Source organism: Cebidichthys violaceus, unplaced genomic scaffold (assembly GCF_023349555.1).
Source record: "Cebidichthys violaceus isolate CVI_PGR_0920_01 unplaced genomic scaffold, fCebVio1.0.p SCAF_22, whole genome shotgun sequence".
Lineage (NCBI taxonomy): Eukaryota > Metazoa > Chordata > Actinopteri > Perciformes > Stichaeidae > Cebidichthys > Cebidichthys violaceus.
Genome location: NW_027176395.1, coordinates 388002 through 410287, shown reverse-complemented (window position 1 = coordinate 410287; position 22286 = coordinate 388002). Strand labels below are relative to the sequence as shown.

At 46.6% G+C, this 22286-nt stretch overlaps 1 protein-coding gene across 1 annotated transcript; it reads right to left on the bottom strand.

Moving 5' to 3' along the window:
• Nucleotides 1-59: 59 nt before the first annotated feature.
• LOC137877933 (nesprin-2-like) lies at nucleotides 60-18744 on the bottom strand. Its single transcript, XM_068718122.1, has 21 exons — nucleotides 18691-18744; nucleotides 11818-11879; nucleotides 9744-9839; nucleotides 9556-9633; nucleotides 9377-9469; nucleotides 8782-8984; nucleotides 8114-8313; nucleotides 7231-7331; nucleotides 6368-6457; nucleotides 4724-4837; nucleotides 4397-4534; nucleotides 4054-4218; nucleotides 3650-3762; nucleotides 3199-3367; nucleotides 2813-2909; nucleotides 2529-2728; nucleotides 2259-2423; nucleotides 1287-1427; nucleotides 721-822; nucleotides 369-557; nucleotides 60-239 (listed from the first exon to the last, which is right to left on the bottom strand). Exons 1-21 carry the CDS (start codon nucleotides 18701-18703, stop codon nucleotides 60-62), a joined length of 2709 nt encoding a protein of 902 aa, XP_068574223.1. The 5' UTR covers nucleotides 18704-18744.
• Nucleotides 18745-22286: the final 3542 nt, after the last annotated feature.

Here is a 22286-nt window from a genome sequence, read left to right as displayed (position 1 = left end):
TGTGGCCTTCCTACGGCCTCAAGTACAGATGCAAAACTAAATGGCTCGCTCAAGACAATTTACAAAAAAAGCAAACTGGCCTGTGACTGTGCGACAGCGGCTCGGACTCTGTTCTGCATGGCGGAGGCGTGGAGGTACTGGATGGGAGAGTTCTTCTGACTCGTCATTACCATCACCTGCAGGTCCTGCTCTTCTGTGACCACCTGACCCTCCAGCTGCAGACCACGGGAGATCAGGACCTGGAGGAATAAATGGTGTTAAACAACCATCTGCGTTTCCTCAATTCCACTTTTGATTGTTTCAAAGTAAACACATGTGGATGGACAGCCACAGCAGATCGACCTCTTTCATTCTGTGGATCATCTTACCCTGGCTCGTGGGTCCTGGCCCCGCTGATGTTGTTGTTGTTGTTGTCGCTCTGCGGCCCTCAGCAGCTGGTAGAGCTCCCGGGCCTCAGTCTCCCAGTAAAGGAGTTCAGCCAGGCGACTGTCCAGACCCGACACACTGTGCTGCAGCTCTGTACACACCTGTTCTGCCTCAAACAGGGTCTGCATCACCTGGTGACATTAAGGGAATCACTGGATGAACTTGCAGTGCATACTGTGCATTCAACTCATGGTGGCTGCCAGTGACTATTGAGGGACAACATGTGATAAACAGGGGAACAAAATATAAAAACATGAATACAGGAAGTCTGAAAGGGAAAGAAATCATTCGTACTTCAGGTGCAGCAAGCTTCAGTTTCTCTAACTGATCCGCTGGGCATTCTGGGGAGGGAGCCAGAGCCTCTAGATCCACTTCTTTTATTTTCCTCTTTACGAACTGAAGGACAAAAAAAGCAAACAGTCAATTCCAGAGAGATGTATATCTATATATATGTATATATATATATTTTATTTTATAAAAATTACAATGTTCTGGGCAGAATGCAGTTTCACATATAATCATTACATTCTCTTATCAAAGAGTCTCATTGATTTACTTAGATCATAGGCCAAAATTAGTCATTTTATGATAATTGAAAAAAGTTCTGCTGGACTCGACGTTTTTACTAACTTAATCTTTTATTAAAATCTATATTTTACGTCGTATGATATATTTCAAAGGTAAATGGCTGTGTGGTGAGCTAGAAACCAGACTTGTGTCGCTTTTTCCTAATGCTCTGAATCTGTCCATGTGATGTTTATCTGCTCATTGCTGGGCGACAGTCAGACGTTAAGACAGTTATTACTTAAGAACAGCCATGACTCTACTGCAGAGTGTATCTAACCATCCATTAGTCCTACCTGTATTCTTTTCCTGTAGGTGCGTAAGGGACCTGCCATGGCCTCCAGAGGCTCTTTGAGAACGAGAGTGGCCTCTTTGATTAGAGCCTGGAGGTCCTGGGATCTGGTTTGGACGTCAGCACTGGGCTCAGCCCCGCTGTCCTGGAAGCAGGACAAACAAGTAAAGCTGTTAAACATCAGGTAAATTACAAGTCAAGTACAATAATCAGACGAACAGCATTAGCAGACAACAAAAACTGAGAACTTGCTTTTAGAAGACGAGCCAATAAGAAGTGTTTGGACAGCTAGAACCATTTTAAATATTGTTTTTCATAGAGCATGTTAAAGGAATACTTCGCCCACAAAATAAGCATTTGTTCATCACTTCGTCACTGTGTGCTACTTTGAACTCTAGAAGAACACTTTGTTTTTGAACTGAAGTTAATGTGATGCGATAGAATCTGAATCGTAAGTCGCTTTGGATAAAAGCGTCTGTTAAATGACTGTAATGTAATGTAATGAAGGAAATGTCTTTTTCAAGTAACTGAGGAATTTATAACACCTGGAGGAATCAAAGAAGTTTTGTTTGGTAAGGCTCTGTAATCCCAGACTATAAAAGCCTGCAGACGAACAAAGAGTGAAGGTGGAGTACAACTTTCAAACTTATTGTCACAGCGTGGGAATAATTACAACAATGTGACGATCATAGCTTCAATTCCAAAGGTCTGAGACACTAAGTCATCAAAATCCCTGCTGTCACTTGACAGCATGAAAACTAGAAAGTAGGTCACCATGTTTGAAGAACAAAGCCACAGGCCTGATAAAGACAGTTAAATAAACAGATAATGGTGTGGTAGATGCTTTATCAAACATATCATCTGCAGTACTTCTACATTAGAGAAATGAACTGATTTGTCAAATGGCAAGAAATGAATTGACAACAAAGCATCGGCCGTTTCTCACCGACCAGGTTTTCCTCGTTCTGTAACTTACGAATGTGTTCCTCTTGACGAACTCGGCCCAGCGCACGTTGAGTCTGCGCAGCTCCTCTGCCAGGCTCTTGCTGGTCTGAGGGTCTGTGGACTCCATCAGGAAGTTGCCCATCTCGTTCAGGTGGGCCTGTCGGGAGCCCCACTCAGCCAACGACTCTGACGTCACCTTAACGAAAAAGCACGAGTATAGCGATCATGAATCAAGTGTGTGTGCTTCTCCTGCTACTAACTGAACAATACTTCATGTCTCATACTCGTGAGTTCACTTTACCTCTGGTCTGTGGCCATGGCTGTGTGTTGCAGAGCCCTGCTCCAGCCAAGCCTGCAGGGAGCTGAGGCAGTCGCTGTAGGAGTCCCAGGCCGACAGGACGCGTCCCATGGCGCTCTTGGTTTTGGTCACGTCTTCCAAAACCACGGCGGTGTCCTCCTCCAGCTGCTTCACCTGCTGACTGACGTGGTGGTAATCTGCAGCTGAGGAGCAACAAAACGGAAGAAATTCAGTCGATCCAGAAAATGAATCCAGGCACTGGCCGGGTCACCGAGGTCAGAACTTACCGAGGGCAGATTTGCTCGAATATTTCTCAGAAACCTGCTTCAGTTTATGAAGACCTGCTTCCAGCAAAGACGGCAGCTCCTGTGTGTTCACCAGATCCTGTTTTCAAAATAAAATACAGTTAAAGTCCATAGCAGCCATGTTCGTTACACAGCAGGAAGAACATCAGTGATGACGAGGTAAAAAGATCTGCTTTTCTTAGACCACTAGGCTCTAGCGGGGCAAAGACATTGCAGGTTGTAAGTGTGTCTAGAGAGTAGGACCAGAGGAAAGACTTATTTATCTGAATATTATTATGATTTTTTTGTACCTACAATGGCCCTCATACGCTGTCGTAACTACCACACAAAATCAAAAACATATGATGTGTAAAGCACCCTCTACTCACATGCCATTCTTGCAGCAACACCCTGACGGCCTCCGGGGAGATGTAGGGTCTCTTCCAGACCCGCAGCTTGGTCCTCATCTGCCCCAACAGATCCAAAACGGTGTGGCGCTGCTCCCAGTACTCCAGCTTGATCCCGTGGTATTTAGCCGTCACCCTCACGCCGGTGAACCTGGAGAAGACGGCGTCAAAATGACAAACTAACTTGAAATCATTTCTTTAATGTTGTAAATGTCAATCTTCAACTTCAGTTTGCGTCTCTGATTTCAGCATCTTCATATATGATAATAATGTCACGTCACTGTTTGGACGCTGACTGCAGTTCACTTATTGGCCACCGGTGTCAGTAATAACAAGGATTTTATGACCGTTACAAATAGAAGAAAAGTAATCGATTCCAGCACTGTCCGTGAAGTATACACGATTCTACACATGCACACAGATAAATGAGCACCTCCTCTTCAGTTCGTCCATCTTGTCAGCAGGAACCATCATGTTTCCGTCTTCATCCAAGTTCTGGAAGGACTGGAAGGTCTTCACATGCTGCGGCATCTCCTCCAGGCAGACCTACAATGCACATTTATGTGTAAATATAATACAGAACATGACGGCTGCTCATCCAGGTCTTTATTTAACAGGAGGTTAGGGTATCCAAAGTATCCCCCAATCACACAGTTTGTGTGATTCTGGTTGCCACCTTTGAGCAGTGAATGAACACATGAACACTGGTTATTAATATATCTTAAATGTTGAGAACTCTGCCTGATCCTCTGTGCGTACTCAGTCAGTATTAGTGTTTGTTTGACTCCCTGAAGTCGTAAAGCTTCAGAGGGTGGACGCGGTGAAACGTCTACTCACTTTGAGGAGCTCCTGTTTCTCCCTGGCGTCGTCAGCGGCTCGGCCGTGGTCCTGCGGGTCGCCCTCCTCCTCGGCCAGAGCCTTCTCCGTCTTCAGCAGCCAGCGAGCCACCGTGTCCAAGGGGGCCGGGAGACTCGTGTCCAACTCCACTTTGTATTCACGGAGCTTAACGGGAACAAGTAGAGAGGGACATAAATACTCTGCTTCGTTGTAATATAAGATATTGGAAATATTCAATATTTTGGAGAATAAAACTATACAACCAACTGAAGCACATTAAAAATGCACCAATATGAAGGAGTTTAGAGATCTGGGTGGGACAGGACGTTTGAGTGGCACAGACCTTCTCGGTGAGGGAGTCCCACGCCTCCCTGAGAGCTCGCTGCTCCTCGCTCAGTTTGGAGGTCCGTCTCATCGCCGTCAGCAGCGGCGTGATGGGACGCCGCTGCTCATTGAAGGACACCAGAAAGGTCTGAAATACCTGAGGGACGGAAAAGTTTCAAATTTCAAGGATCCTTTTGTCTTTGCGGGACACAACAATCAGCAGGACGTTGTTCAGTAAATCTGGTAAAATGCAACAACAAAGATTAACTAGAAGAGTTAAAATTTCCGGCACCAGCAGTCACAAAGACTACCATGCAGCGATGCTTGGCTCTGTCTGGAGACCTACATGGTATCTCTCTGAGTAGCTCTCTCCCTCGGTGGAGTCCCATCCCTCCAGCAGCTCTTCGTAGGCCTGAACCAGCCAGCAGGTCACTTCCTGCGCCTTTCGAGCGGGCGTCGCCTGGAGAAGTGGACCAAAAAACCCCAAAAAAACAACGTTATTGACCAAAGACAGATGAACTATTTCAGGCTAAATGTAGTTGTTGACTTCTTAAAACATGTATTAGTCGTGATGAGTGGGATTTGAGGTGCTTTCACCAGCCAAAAAAAAAGGTATACATTGTTGCATTTTATCTGCCCTCTGAGGTCAAAATACAGGAGAGCGACAGCTAAACGTCGTCCAGTTGAACAGGTGAAAAAGAGGCAAACATGGCTCCACACATCTGTGTCTGTTTATCTACATCCACTACCAGTAGAAGGAGCTGTGGCAACAGGTGGCAACCAAAGATCAACAGGATCAAACAAAGTGTGGAGATAACGAGCTGTTCTCTACTCTGTCAGCTCAGATACAAGTGTTTCTATTTACCAAGCAACACGCCTAAAGAGAGACGCACAAAAGCTTTCCCACAAGGCATTAACACCAGAGATACTTTACGAGATACTTCACACAAAACATGCAACTGCTGGTGAATGTGTTGAGCGTCGAGCAAGCCCGTGCACAGCGGAGCACCGAGCCCACGCAGAGGCTGGATTTGGCAACCGGGTTGTTTAGTTTTTATCTCTCATCACGTCCTGTTCTGCAGTGAACAGGTATGTCTGAAGCCATGTTGGTTGATATTCTTTGATGTGGTGTGATTATAACGTACAGAGAATTCAGAATTCAGTTGTGTGCATTATATGCAGAGCAGATGTGTTTCTCTTATTAATTAATCCTGCAGTGATTGTGCAGAAGCAATGCATTCTGCACAATCACTGCAGGATTATTATAGATTCTAAAATCAACACTTCCTGGTAGATTAAAGACACCAAATGTCCACAGAAGCCACATCAAAACCATGCTAATATCTCCTCAGGTGTTTCGTCCGCCGTGACTCATCCGTCATGAGTTGTGCGGCGGGCGATAGCGGCAGGACGCCGGTGGAACGAAGGAACAACGGCACTTTATTCAGCTCATGGGAGGCAGAGAGACACTCCCTCGCTGCGGCTTTGGATCGACTCCCAGAAAACAGGGAGAACTAGTTCAATTATGCGTGATCGGTCGCGCTCCTAACCACCAGATATGACTCGAAGGGAATCTCGGCTCTCAGCGACAGACTTTTTTTACAGAGAAGCATAGCTGCAGCGCCGTCCCAATAAAAAAAACAACTTTCCCTGGCGTGTCTTTGCAAGATATAATCGTCAATGAAATAAATAAAGTTATTTGTGGGAGCTGAGGGTTTTGGTGTGGCTGATTTACGCCGTGTCACACGGCAGTAATTCTTTAAGTTCTTTAAAGCATTAAAGCAATGCATGAACAGAAAAACATCAGCAGTGACGGGGGGGCGTGTCTCTGACGGAGACACAGTAGACTCAGGCTGGATGTGTTATTACTTATTGTTTATTTATACATTTCTTTATCTATTTGTTACAGATTTGAATTGTGATTAAGCCTCAGCTCTTCCTGAGTCTACTGCGAGGTTCTGTGAGGAGGCGGATGAAAGGTGAGGTGTACCTGTCGCAGAGGAGAAGCAGAAATAGCAGGAGTGTAGTGAACAGGCAGGTTGACAGGAGAGGGACTTTTAGGAAGAGTCAGGTATTGTGTCTAGAGGGGGAGAAGGAAGGAGAGAGGAGAGAGGAGAGGAGAGAGGAGAGGAGGCAACAGTAAACAAAAGAATGCCACGAAAATAGAGAAATCCCACAGAAACAGTGATGGTGGAAAGACATGAAGGGCCTTAATATTATAATATATGAAATACAAACTTTTTACAAACAATAAACAGTTTTACCAAATGTGCCCTGCAAGCTGTGATTCGTTTCATTGCAACATCCAATAATATTTACGGCCGACTGATTTAAGGAGGCTGAAATCAATCTCTCTCTCTCACACACACACACACACACACACACACACACACACACACACACACACACACACACACACACACACACACACAGTGTACATCTGTATGTGCATATTTCACGGCCAATTTTGCAGAAAAGCAAAGACAGGAAAAAGTGCACTTGAGGTAACAGAACAGTGACTCAGTGTTTACGAGATGTTTGCAGAGCATGAGCAGCTTCTTCATTCCCAAATACTGATTTTGGAAACAGCAATAAAAGCAATACTGAGCATTCAATTTAATAAATTTGCAAATTTTGCCTGATTTTGATCTTGATGTCTGGACTTCTTTTGATCTATCAGTCAAATCAAATCACTGCTGAGCGAGCAGAACGGGTTCAGACGGCGCTCCGCTGGTCCCTACTTGTTGTCATGAACCACCCGAGCTGGTTGTCAGAACTAGTAAAGTAACTAGTGAAAGTCTCCCGCTAGCATCGCTCGCTGCTCGTCTTAAAACACTGAACAGTGGTACAGACCTGCATGTCTTCCTCTGGCGCCGGCAGGTCTTTGGAGTACTGCAGGAACTGGGCCACGTAGGTCATGATGGACTTCTCGTCGGGGTCTCGAACGTCCACATCTGCATCCACATCACATTCCTCCATGATCAGTGCTCACACTCTACTCTCACAAGTTCAGACTCCTGCTGCAGGTGGAGTGTAACACTGCAAGTATGCGTCGCTTCTCTGTCTCACAACAACAAAAAAAATCTGCCAACGAATTAGCAGGCGGAGTGAAACAGCTGAGGGTTTTATAGCAGTCTGCAGGAAACACACAGGGAGCGAGTCAGCAGACCGTCAGCCCACTCGCCCTCAGGCTCGCTGGGCACGGCTCCGTCACAATACTCTGCTGCGCTCACACAAAGGCTCTCATGGCAACTATGCCAGTGACAAATCTGGTGACTCATATTATCATATTAGGAAAAGTCTTGAAGGCGGGGGGGGGGGGGGGGGGGGGGGGGGGGGGGGGGGGGGGGGGGGGAATAGGTAAACAAAAGACTGAAACAAAGCTTTGGTGGTAATTAGCAGAACGGAGTGTGACTGGAGTAAACTGACTGTGGAAGACAGTTGATGATAAATCTTGAATTAAACACGAGGACAATGATTTAGGGGCGGGGCTACACGGTGATTGACAGGTCTCTTCAGTGTTTAGTTGTACTTAGCTCCGCCCTCTTGTGTCACTTCTGGTTTCCAAAAATAAATTTAAAAAAATGTCGAACTCTAGGCTTCAAAACCGCAGTCCAAGCATGGATGGGTGGCGTCACACTACATCATCACATGACACAACTTTACCTCCTTTAACTAATTACATCTCATATTCATATTCCACACATATTACTGTGATATTTCCTGATTCGCTCACCATCGGGATCCAGCAGCCTGGGGATCCTCAGCTCCCTCTCGGCGATGCGGAAGGCCTCCTCCAGGTTCTGCTTGTTGCTCCTGGTCCTGGCTTTGGACAGGTCCACCAGGTCGGGCCGCAGGGCGTACTGGATCGCCAGGAAGACCACGCCGCTCCTCCAGCTCGCTTTGAAGTCTTTCACGTTGATCGAACAGCCAGCTCTGAGGGAAGCGGATCACTTCAGTACATCATCATACAGGTCATTCATGTTGCACATGCTGTCTGTCAGAGGGTCGGTTTTCACACGTGTGTTGCTCAACAAATTCAGAAATTGTGAATCCCAAACAATCCAGACTTCTTAAGAGAAAAATACATTAATATATATATATATACATATATATATATATTGTACTGTCACAGGAAAGGTATTTAACAGATTGTGTCAGGCAGCGTCTGAACCCACAGCTCAGCCCTGATCGGGTTCTGGTCTTTAGCCCAGACAAGAGGGTTCCCTGGGTGAGGATCCATCACTTCTTACATCCCATACTTGGCCCACAACAGAAGAGTTGCACCAATTAGAGGCTTCTCAAGTCTTTGACAAGTCGACACGTACGCCTTGACACCAAAATAAACCTGATGCGACACATCTAAGTGTCCCTTAATACCAGCTCAGCTGACCCGGCGCTCACTTGTGGCACTGTTCCCGGACCCAGAGCAGCAGGGCCTTCTTGGCAGAAACCCTGAAGCGGTTGTGTAGAGGCGAGGCTCTGGGAGGAACGGGGCTGCTGCCGGCCGAGCGGCTCGACAGGGTGGAGCGAGAATCCAGACTGGCCAGGGACTCCATGGAGGACTGACGGGAATTGAAGGAGAGGCTGCTGGCCAGCTCCTCGATCTACGAAAACCACCAACACAGTTTATATTCAACACGAGTAAGAGTTAAACAGATGTAAAACAACTGGACAAAACAACAAGCAGGATAAGGGAAGGGAGACCACCTCTAATGCAGACAATAAGATCAACATCCCACAAATGAAAAGGGACGTCCCTGATAACACAACCTGTGTTGTGAAGCTTGAATACATGCTTCACTGGAGCATTGCGAGTGGTTTCCTTGCTTCAATAATCTGGTTTGATCCCAGGAAATCTACTCACATCTAATTGAACGTGATAAACACAGGACATCACTGAAGGCTTCTTTAATACTGGAGGTTTGATCTCGGCGACTTGAGAAGATCAGAACGATCAAAGTGGAAAATCGACAAGAAGAAGGAATGTTAATCTCACGTGATACTGCAGAATGATTGTCCATATGAGGCCCAGGATGATGGACGGCCTCCCGTCAATGATGTCAGGAATGTTTATGTTGACTAGTTTGATCTGGAGAGAGAACAGAACAAACTGCTGATACGTGACCAATGACTGCGTTTGTGCTTCTATCCCTCTGCCAACCGGTCGAGTCTCACCGACTTCGTCTTCAGGAAGGAGAGGGCTTTCTCGATGTTGCTCCTGTGCTGAAACATTCCCCGGCCTCGCTCCCGACTCTGAGAGACGAGAGACACAACCAGAGAGTCAGCCCGGACGGGTCGGGCTGTATTTTTCTCGGGAAAGCTCGTGTGGTGTGTGTTTTTTTTTTTTAGGGTGCGGAACTCACGAGGCGCTGGCCGCTCATCACCTCCAGCAGGTCCAACAGTTTGGAGCCGTCGCGGAAATCGTTGAACAGATCCAGGACCATGACCGGCGGCCTCCGCTGCCACAGCACACACATTGTATTATTATGTTCAGGTTGACATGAGAGAGCTGACAGCAGAAGGTCAGCATGCAGACATCTTTACATTCGGCTAGAATTGATCTAAAGAATTTGATCAGCATTTTTCTGGACCATCTGGTGTCTTTCAATGCTTCAAGCTTGAGCTAACGGATGACTTGCTCCTTGTGACGTACAATTAGAATCAGTTAAATATTAAAGCTCAAAACAAGGCTGCTTGTTGGTTTCTGAGAAAATTAGATTTTGTTTTTGGAGATGGTTGATCTTCTCCTGATCGAGATGATTATTGTAGATTTACAAGCGGACTGAAACACAATAACAAAGTCGCTCTGCCAGGATGCTGCACCAACCGTGACGCCGCTGGATGAGTCCAAACTATTTGGTTCCAAGAGCAACAACAACAACAACAAGATCATGGTAGGAAACCGTTCACTAAGTCTATACGCTGTCAGCACTCACGCCAATAAGTAACAAAGAGACGTTTAAAGGACTTGAGTTACAGTGTTACATATTTATATTTCAAATCTACAATATCCTGCACTCTACATATATAGATCCCTTTCTTCAATAACCATATTTAATCTTTTAAAAACAAAGATAACATCAGATAAGAACTTATCTGTTTTACCAGAGGGTAGATTGTGTGCGCAGTAGTTGCATTGCAAAGTCATTCATAAACAGAGTCGTGTGTTTATGGTGAAAGAAAGATTTGGGTGAGAAATTTAAATTGCTCACTAACACTGCCTGATGAATGTCAGCGATGTATGGAGAGAAAACTATTCACGTGTGAGACGAGGCGCTATTTCAATGTGAGCTCTGTAACGTGACGAACCGAGTGTCGATTATCTCCACCATCCAGTTCATCGAATGGTGGAGATGTGAGCCCAGAGCTGGGTGGAGGAGGGGGTGTGGCTGGTTGGCTGGTTGGTGGGTGGAAGGGGAGGGTGGTGGCCGTCTGTCGCTGTCTGTCTGTCTGTGTGAACCTTTGCTCCTCAATGCTATATTTACTGTACGTACACGCTCCACCACCTCCAACCCAACCGTCCTCCACCGTCCTCCACCGTCTCGCTCACAGCTGACCGGCAGCGTGAGAGAGAGAGAGAGAGAGAGAGAGAGAGAGAGAGAGAGAGAGAGAGACAGAGAGAGAGACACAGAGAGAGAGAAAGACAGAGAGAGAGACAGAGAGAGAGAGAGAGACACAGAGAGAGACACAGAGAGAGAGAGAGAGAGAGAGACAGAGACATAGAGAGAGACAGAGAGAGAGAGACAGAGACATAGAGAGAGAGAGAGAGAGAGAGAGACACAGAGAGAGACACAGAGAGAGACACAGAGAGAGAGAGAGAGAGAGAGAGAGACAGAGACATAGAGAGAGACAGAGAGAGAGAGACAGAGACATAGAGAGAGAGAGAGAGAGAGAGACACAGAGAGAGACACAGAGAGAGAGAGAGACAGAGAGAGAGAGACAGAGACATAGAGAGAGAGAGAGAGAGAGAGAGACACAGAGAGAGAGACACAGAGAGAGAGAGAGAGAGAGAGAGAGAGAGAGACAGACAGACAGAGAGAGACAGACAGTCAGACAGACAGACAGACAGTCAGACAGACAGACAGAGAGAGACAGACAGACAGACAGACAGACAGACAGACAGACAGACAGACAGACAGACAGACAGAGAGAGAGAGAGAGAGGGAGAGAGAGGACGTCTGCTGACTCATGATCAGAGGTGGAGAGAGAGAGAAAGCGTCAGACTTCACTGTAAAACACCAGCTGCTGACTGGTCCTCCTCTGATGGTGATAGAAGGATGCGGTCGTGTTTTTACTTGATATTGCATGAACAACATCACACAAACAGTCCAGAGATACAGTGAACTACGGACATCTTCAGAGATTATACAAAAACACAACAATGACGAAAGGATGAAGATATGACAATATAAAAGAACATTAAAACACACGGCTCACCTTTGCCAGCTGAGCGTTGACCCAGTTGGTGAAGGTCTTCTTCTGGATCTGTTCCTGTTCCACTGTTGAACAAAAACAAACACACAACGTTAAGTTTCACTTCTATGGTCACATCACAACAGCGAACCACATAAGTAGTGCACATTCAGGTATTAAGGTCGTGGATCATTTATGTTGAGTGCAACTGTAGAGTGTAGAGTTCCTAGATTGCTGTTTATCTCACTGAGCCATACGACAACATGCCGATCGTGACGTGATGTGGGAGCATTTTCTGATTATAAGACACGTTGGATACGCCGATATTGTTCAGCTTTTAGGAGCATTCTGTGGACATGTGTTCAGCTCACTGTTGTCTTTGTGACACACGGCCTCTCTCCTGTTGACGAGCAGCTCTGTGCCTTGAACACAAAACAACACCCCTACTTTGAAACACCATGGAGGACGCCAGCAGGTTTTTGGATATGAACACATATCTCAACGCCGACCTTTTAGAGAAGGTGTTTGAAGGAATGAAAGAGGAAGTTCACACGTCCTCCACACTGTGACGCGTTAAGACATCGACCCGTCAAACGCAGACCAGAATGACGTCGTCGTGGAATTCACTGGTGGTGAAGATGATGCACGGGGTCGTTTTACGTGATACGCACAGCTGCATCAAACAGCTTTGTAGGAATATATTTTCTAAATATTTGGTGCAGGTAAACCTAGTCACCCTCAACTGTAACTGAAATGTGACAGAAAGCACCCAGCTTTACACGTCGTTCTGCAAACTCAACGTGCGCTCATGGCTCCATGTGACCCTTAAACACGCGTCCTCTGAAGACAACTGAGCATCCAGGTTAGTTCTAGACGAGCAGAATAAAAGGCCTGAATAGTTCAGTAGCTCACCGTGCATCATGTTAGTTAAACATCAGGCAGTCACAGAGCTTTGTACACCTATTGAGAGATGATCCCGGTGTTTACAACTCTAATCACTTTGCCTTCTAAAGGTGGGTGATTACTGGAGCAGACTCCCACAGGTTTTGGCCAATCGGCGTGGAAAACCTGTGGGCATGATAATCACACACACACACACACACACACACACACACACACACACACACACACACACACACACACAGAGGTATGTGGTCCGCATGCTGCCTGAACAAGCAGAGAGCCTCAGCGCAATACTGAAAGTAAGCCACGGAAAATAATCCAGCACAAAAACAGCCGTAAGCATCTTCCCCTCAAATGATCTTTTTTTTTTTTTTTGGATGGGGTTCAAAGTAGTATTTGGGTTTTTTTAATAAGTTGCTGTCAGCTGACATTAATACACCACCATTTAAAGCCCTTAAAAATAGATTTTAAATATATCTGGAAGGCAGTGTGACGTGGAGAAGCTCCATGTCCACCTTCCCTTTAAGTCCATGTGTTAGAAGAAGACACTTCATACACACTGGTGGAACCACCGGCCTCTTCAGAGCTGCTACCGGCACATCTGTGTCAGTTTATTGAACGGAAAGTCCATCATTTTCATTATCACCGCGAGGAGATCAGGCGCCCGTCTGCGTGAGTTGATGTGCGCGTGCGTCTCTTCGTCTGTCCACGGCTAACCTTACATACTGCTGCACCCAAACTGCGTGACACTGTGGGTGCTTGTTTCTGGCTGCGTTGCTCTTGCGGTTGCAGCGACTCAAACCCTTTTTATTGCCCGTTTGATTCCGCCATTGATCGATTGCTGACCGCCAACTCACTCACTCACTATGCTCTCAACCGGTCTCACACACCGTGCTCACTTTCATCGCTTTGCACGGTGTGTTTTGCTATTAGCTAACAGCTAACGGAACTACACACACACACACACACACACACACACACACACACACACACAGCTGGGCGCATCGCCGCCTCACAGCCGCTTCCTTTTTATTGGATGTCAACCTCAAGGCGTGGTTACACCGTAAGACGGAACCAGTGCACACATCTGAGACAAGCGAGTGAACAACAAGTCTGATACACATGTGGTCTAGACTGAGGGAGAGGCAGTCAATCAAACGTTACAGCAGTGGTCACCTGGCGGACATCTGCACTCTTAAACTTCTAGATTAAGATGTTGATTTCCCTTAAGAGAAACTGTAATATACAAAATGTGCATGAATGACAAAAACCTGTGTTACAATGATGTGAGACGAGCTCCAGAAAGGAGACCAGCGTCAGTAACAACAGCGTCGGTGAGTCGCCACTCACCATCGTGAAGCTCAATGAAGTCATTCAGGTCACTGACAGCGTGGAGAGTCTCACATATGGTCCAGTCCTCGTTCTCCATCGCGCTCAAAGAAATCTAACTTCCTGACTCGAACGAGCGTCTCAGTCAGAACAAAAGTACCTCCAAAAAATGTACAGAAAGCCTTGAGAAGCCTCTAATTGGTGCAACTCTTCTGTTGTGGGCCAAGTATGGGATGTAAGAAGTCATGGATCCAGTTGAACTTTGGTCAACCGGTTTCTGGGTTCAGTGGACAGAGGCTAGTGGTCCAGTCTCATCACCACGCTGCGCTCTAGCTCTCCTTCGTGCCGTCTGCTCATCAGATGATCAACAGGCAGTCTACGGACTATTTTCTGCTCTAATGTGTTCAGCAGCAGGCCGCCTTTGGCTTCAGTTCACTTAAGAGTCTAATCTTAATCACAGGGAGTCCCCATGACGGCAGACCTTTTAATAATAATCAAACTAAAGGGAGAAGATGTTGACGACCTGACATGAGGAGCACCGTCGATCGCAATCTCCAAACCCGCAAACGGTGACGAGCGCCACAAACGCTCTCTTGAGTTCCTGACTTGAAGCATTCAGAGGAGGAAGAAACCGGAGAGCTGTGGCTCACTGGAGAGCTTATTTTAAACAAACCCATTGGCTGACTGTCGGTTCCATAGCGCTACCGCTTCAGTATCTATACGCTGCTCCTGCAAGAACACAATTCACCAGAAACACAAAGAATGACGCGTTATAGAAGCAGCACATGAACACACACCACCTCATTAGAGAAGAAATGTTGTGGTCTAGATGTACAAATGATCATTTGAGTGTAACAGTAGCCGTGGAGCGATCGTGTATGTCCAGCAGACATTCCTTCATTGTATCACCAGTTCAAAAAACATCAAAAGACTTGTAAAGTCCAGCATCTGTGGCACTACTTACATCCATCACAACACTATCACGGCTCATCTCGACTAGAACACTTCAGGATCAGGTGAGAGGAAGTGGGCGGGACCAACTCTACACCACATCACCTGACAGCCATGGAGCAATCGAGCCTTCTGATGTGAGTCTCTATTGGGCCAACTGAGCCGGGTGAAGACAATGACGTCACTCCATCTCGTGGTTCCTTCAACAGAGAATCGATAGGTCTTCTGCTAGCGTGTTAGCGAGCTAACCTCGTTCGGTAGACAACAGACCGCCAGCTTAACTAGTACCTGTCCGGTTAACCTTTACAGTTTTGCTGACGCAGCAGATTTACTAGTCCAAATACAGCATGGTCGTGTATTAGCAGTGTTGCTTAATATATTGAATTAGCCTGTTTTCCAGCCAGCTAATGAGAAAAACATGACAACTGCAAAGCCTCGAGTTATCCGTCTGTTTGTTTGTCCGATTTCTATGAAACGAAGTGGAAGGTTGAAGGAGAACTCGTTACATGTTGGAGCAGGGATCCGAAATCACAATTCGTATGCATGACGTACGTTGTACTTATGTTAACGTTGCGAGATGGCGGAGCTCTCCAAATGCTCATCTAGATGCTTTCAGAGCAGGACCTTTCTGAGGAACGTGTTTCCTGGAGAGCAGACATTTATTTACTTCTCTTATCTCTTAACAGCGGAGCTCTGCCTTCAGGGCGATGCTCTCTTCATGATTTTATTCATACATCGTCTCTGGACAGACGCCAAGGACTCCATCAGCTGTTTTCAAGCACGCCTGTTAGATCAGCAACGCATCGCTAAACTACTACGGGGGACTGAAGAAGTGCATGACCTGGTATGAAAAGCAGGTTCTTCTTATCAAACCTCCACTGGCACCATGAGCAAACTTTAATACAAAAGAAGAAGAGTTCACTGACTAAACGGACACATGACGGTTCTGAGGAGAACCTCTTTCCCAGTGTGTGATGTGCCAGAATCTCTATTATCTAACGTCTGACAAACGGTGCTTGTCAACCTGTCACTGCTTTAGGTTTTGTGTATCGCTGCAGGTCGACAGACGCTGATAATAATACAGTAGTTTACAGTACAGTCGACTGCCTTTAAACCGAGTTCTACAGTTAAGTTTTGTTGCGTACGAAGAAGTCACAGAGAGAGATAAAACAACTCACCCATGATGGGATCACTCATGTTGAATCCCAGGTAAACAAACTCTGCTGCGCATCAATTTAAACCAAACTTCTCTCATCTATCAGACTCTAAACGTTGCAGATCCGTGAAGGAACACATTTATGAAATTACTTTGAGAATAACTCCAGTCTAACCAGCAAACATTTCAAAGCCTGCGGGGACACAGGTGAGATCAGCTGGGCCACACCTCTTTCAAATCTCACTCATAAAGGATTCAGGCCTGCTGAAACAAGACCCACGACAAGCTGGTCCTCCTGCAGCCTCCTGGGTAATTTATGCTTCATGAGCTGGAAAATGTGGGTCAAATTCAAAATGTCACGATGCTGCGAAAGAAATCTCACCTGAAATAACCCAAAGATGCTCCTGACCTCATGTGACCCACTGCACTGGTAACTAGGATCAGGAAACTCAGAGATGATGTTGAGGTGGAGGATGTGTGTGAAGCCGATGCTTCACGTGTTAAAGCTGCATTCTCTCTAGTGTCCACCAGGGGGCGACTCCTCTGGTTGTATAGAAGTCTAGTCTAAAATGACTCTACTTCTCTCTTGATTTATTCCCTCAGTAAACATTGTAAACATGAGTTTATGGTCTCAATCTCTAGTTTACAGTCTTCTTCAATACAGCATGATGTTCATTTAGTACATTATGCTCCATTTAGAGTCAAACAGACAATAAAGCAGGGGATGCTTTAGGGGCGGGGCTACACGCTGATTGACAGGTGTCTACCAGAGACGTATACATCGTCTCTACGTCACTCCTCCTCAGTCCAGATGTGGACACTTCCTGTTCACTGGTTGCAAAAAAACAACAACACGGCAGCGACCGTAATCCAAGATGGCGACGACGCAATCGCCGAACTCGAGGCTTCAAAACATCCACAAACCAGTGAGTGACGTCACGATGACTACGTCACGGTGACTACATCACGATGACTATGTCACGATGACTACGTCACAATGACTACGTCCTCTTCTGATACACAGTCTGGGATCACAACACACCAGCTGGTCGACACAAACGTCTTTTACCACGTTAGCTAACGTTCCCTCAGATGCGGCGACGCAAAATGGATCAGTTTTGCGTCAATGAAAGCTGCAAATGTTGTCATGTTATGTTGTGCTTCTCATATATTTGGGAATGTGGGAACTGTGCGTCACTTGTAATTCTTTGCGATGATAAATGACATCACTAGTGGAGCGATTTCACTTGATAACAATCTGAAGTCTCCATTAAACATCACGTTTGTTTAAGAGGTAAGAAGAAGCAGCAGAGACGACCTTCTCAATCCTTCAATCCGCTTTGACACAGATAATCATGTTCTGAGCATCACATCATAAAACCACATCGCATGTACTCCCTAACCCTTCTGACGCAAACCCTCTTTATTGACGATCTCGCGTCATTGCCACTTTAAATAGCGTCCAATCAATCCTCTCCCAGTCTCTTTTAACGAGCCGGCTTGCGGTGGACGAGTCAGGCCAACATCATCCATTCTGCACAGTGTGCCAGCTGGGAGTTAATACAAACACTGTGTTTGAAGTGTGGGGAGTCATGTGTTCGCCTATGAAAGCGCTTGACCCAAGGCATCCATGGGTACCGACCAGGTCACGACACCACAAGGAGGCGGAACAACGCTCCGAGGTGAAGCTAGACTTCTGCGAGGGAAAACATGGAAATGGGTTCGTGCAATTTTTTTTATTTTTTGCCTACTCTCTCAACATTTGAATACTTCACAAAAAAAGTACAGCTGAGGCAGATGAGGATGTCATCAGTTCTGCAGGTATTTAGGCATAAATCAAAGTAGAGCTATTTGAATTTATTGCTTTTGATCTTTATTTTGTTTATTCAATGTCCAAAAAAATGACGTCTTCAAACAGCTGGATCTGTGTGACCAACAGTCCCTAACCTGAAGGTTTTCAATTTACAATATGTGGAAGTTTAATATGTGGAATTTGATAATTACATTAAAATCGTCAAAATCGATTAAGTTTCACCACTGATCATTTAGTAAGAACAACTTTTACTGGATTTTGATCGTATAGATGAAGTGACACTCTTGTAATATGGAGAAGGGATCACTATAGGTACAGGCAGGGAGGACAGGATCAAATGACGGCGGCGCAGCGCCGTGGGAAACAGCGAGCTAATGAGCGTCAGTATCATCTCCTCTTTGTGAAATGACTCGCGTCTCTCTGAGAAGCAGGCTTCAGTTTCAGCACACTATCAAACCGAGCACGACCTCAGGAAAGAAAAGGGGACAAAAGTGAACCGGGACGGAGTCGTCCCACCGCTCTGCTGAGTGAGGCACTAACTGAGGCTTAATAGCCACAGTAACCAGGACAACACACTGAAATCAAGACACGGAGCTTTGCTTCTCTTTTTTTGCAGTTGCATGACCTCAGCCGTCTCCCGGGGCAAGCAGAGAGCAGAACACTGTGGGCCTTCACTCAGCTCAGCACTACAAGCAGCACAGAAAGCCCGTTCTGTTGTCTTCACTGTACGTGTGGAGAGACTGACCCTGCAGCAGCATGTGGACGTGGTCGATGTCCAGGGGGATGGACCCCCTCTCCACCAGATCATCTCTGCAGTAGAGGTCTGACGACATGCTTTCTTCTCATCCGCAGCCCCCCCGGCAGCATGGCACCACTCTGAGAGAGAGAGAGAGAGAGAGAGAGAGAGAGAGAGAGAGAGAGAGAGAGAGAGAGAGAGAGACAGAGAGAGAGAGAGAGAGACAGAGAGAGACGGAGAGAGAGAGAGAGAGGGAGAGAGAGGGAGAGAGAGAGAGAGAGAGAGAGGGAGAGAGGGAGAGAGAGGGAGAGAGAGCGAGAAAGAGATAGGAGAGAGACAGAGAGAGAGAGGGAGAAAGAGAGAGAGAGAGAGAGAGAGAGAGAGAGAGAGAGAGAGAGAGAGAGAGAGAGAGAGAGAGAGAGAGAGAGAGAGAGAGAGAGAGAGAGGTCAGCGTTACTGCAGCTTAGAGAGCGATGCGGCATCATGAAAATAACTTTAGAGTCGGATCAACAATAAGCACAAACAAAATCAGATTTTGATGTGTAGTTTGAGACGTTGCATTTAAAAGCATGCATGAAACAATAAAGCAGTAAATGATCATAACAGTATAGATTTGAACATGTTTTTGCAATGTTGCAAAAACAGGAAATGCAACTAGAGTAGACCTAAAGACCTGTCATTGTTATGGTATTGTTTATATAACAGGGACAATGCACAAGACGTTTATTGCATTTGTAGACTCATCATCATCATCATCATCATAGCAATCATGGAACGTCTCCTGGATTAGCATCTTTCAATCTACTGCACCCACAAAGGACCAGCGACCAGCATGTAAAGCGCTCTACAAAGCAACAACCGGTTTAACGAACACGGATCGCACCAAAAGGAAAAAGCCCGACAATCTCAGGAGGCCTTGAGTCCAACAGTTGCGTCGTTCAAGACAAAGAAAGACAACACTTCTAAAACACAGTTTGGGGCGGTGAGAGACATTCTGTCAGTTCACTCTGCTCTGGGTTTCCTCCTGTTCCGTCTTGCCCTGTGATATGAATAAGTGAAGTGAGAAGAATGCGTGACATTTAGACGTCTTTACAAACAAATCACACTGTGAAAAAAAAAAGAATAAAGGCGCCTTTGATTTGACCGGGAAGTCTCTCTTTGTTTCAGATCACACACACACACACACACACACACACACACACACACACACACACGTGACTGACGGGTCAGGAGGACGGACAGGTGAGCGAGGCTAAAATAAAGCAGCAGTGTGAGATGGCGCTGGGCCTCGCTGACATGTCGGAGCAAATGTCAGAGCGGGTCACACGCTGAGTAGCTGTCGGTTTTGTTTTAACCTGCGTGTGCTGCCAGAGGGGCGGGACCTCATCCAAGCAAACAAATCAGAGTTATGTTTTGTTGGCGTCGTGATGCCTCGCTGCCCGTGGCGCTGAACAAGTGCAAAGCTGTTTATACAAGCGCAGCGCTCTGTGCTAGGAGACAAACACGGGGTCGAGAAAGGTCAGAGCTGTACGTGATGTCATCAGGCTCAACGGAGGGTTCTGTGAATCAAGAGAAACTGAAGAGGCTTCGTCTACGTGTTGCATGTGGTTTGGACAGCGATGGGATGTGTGCGATTATATCAACATCCGTTTCCATTTGCACTACACAAAACAACAACATCGATGGTATACGGCCTGTCTGCACGGTTAGAGGGTCAAGGACACTGCAGGCAAAGCGTCAGTCTAGTGATTTAGACTCGGACCACGTTGCTGAGACGCTTCGTGTAAAGAAAGGCGGCTGCAGAACCCCGGGGCCACGACGGCAACGAGCTCAGTCCCTCTGAGTCTGGAGCAACACAACACGGTGCCACGAGTTCATAAAGACAAGAATCAGAGGAGTGAGCAGCAAAACCTTGCATTTGAAAAGAGCAAACGAGACGCTAGAAGACCAGGGACCGGGCTGTGGTAAGGTCAGCCACAGTGGAGCGGTCCGGTCGGTCCGTCTTCATCTACATCCCTGTGAAGCTATAATAAGATGAAAGAGATCAAATATTTCTAATTACTGGCAAGCAACTAAACTTAAAATGAAATCATTTGATTAGCCTGATGGTCCCAATGCATCCGTCCTTCAAGTGCACTGAAACAAAACCACGAGGCTAGTCTGAGGTTAGTCTGAGGTTAGTCTGAGGTTAGTCTGAGGTTAGTCCCACGCTGCAGTTCAACCTCTACAGAATAAACACGTGCAAGAAGTGGACGCAACATTAACGCATGCACACGGACACACGTGTTGTGTGTGTGTGTGTGTGTGTGTGTGTGTGTGTGTGTGGGGGGGGGGGGGGGGGGGGGGGGGGGGGGGGTGAAGCCGCTATAGCGCGGCATTTGAGCTATCCCAAGGCTTCATGTCAGCTGCTGACAGAGAGACCGGGCTGGGGGGGGGGGTGAGAGAGAGACAGACACAGAGAGAGAGAAAGAGAGAGAGAGAGAGAGAGAGAGAGAGAGAGAGAGAGAGAGAGAGAGAGGCAGACAGACAGAAAGAGAGAGAGAGAGAGAGACAGACAGACAGAAAGAGAGAGAGAGAGAGAGACAGACAGACAGAGAGAGAGAGAGAGGACAAGGGAGAGAGCGAGAGAGAGAGAGACAGACAGACAGACAGAGAGAGAGGACAAGGGAGAGAGACAGACAGACAGACAGATAGAGAGAGAGGACAAGGGAGAGAGTAAGAGAGGGAAGGAGGTAAGGAGAGAAGGGGAAAAAAAAGTAATCCGAGATCAGATCTCCATTGATCCTGTTGAAAACACAACATCTCCTGATTTTGCAGCTTCAAAATAAAAGCTATTTATGGGGTGACTTGGGTGACTTTTATTGTGAAGAATTTGTAGTAAAATACGTTCATCATTGTGTAGAATTGATGGGGAATGAAAAGCACTTCTCCAGCGTTTAACAGACGGAACATGAACAAACACGGTCAGATCAGACGGGTCACATTGAAGCACAGCTGAGCTACGATCCGGTTACTGATCACAAAAGTCACATTGACAAGAGCGTGACTACGAGACCCACCGAGAGCCACCGAGCAGTACTCTGACCACAGGAACAGGGACATTATGAGCAGGAGACGGAATGAAGAGCGAGGGACAGGAGTCACACGTCTCTCCTGTCCTGCTCTAATTGCAGTAACAAGGCAGAGGGCAGTGAAACACATGGCACACTGTTGTGGAAAAAGCACGGGGGGGGGGGGGGGGGGGGTCATGAGACCACGACACCAGCAGTACATGCTCTTCAAATACATATTCGTGCACGGCTGAGGTGCACACGTTACTATTGTTTACACCTCAAAGCTGCACCAGTCAGCTGATTTGAAACAGTCCAGATCACCTAACAGCAGGTGTACAAGAGCTACACACACACACACACACACACACACACACACACACACACGTGTGTGTCATTGTGTGTTTGTTATGCAGACTAAAGAAGCCAGACCCAAAGACTCAACACATGCACCACCCGTCCCTCGACATCCCAGCCCTCCAATGAATTCCCCTCTTGGAAGAAAAAGCATGAAATGGATCGACTGAAACTGATTGAGTGTAGCTGAACGGATTT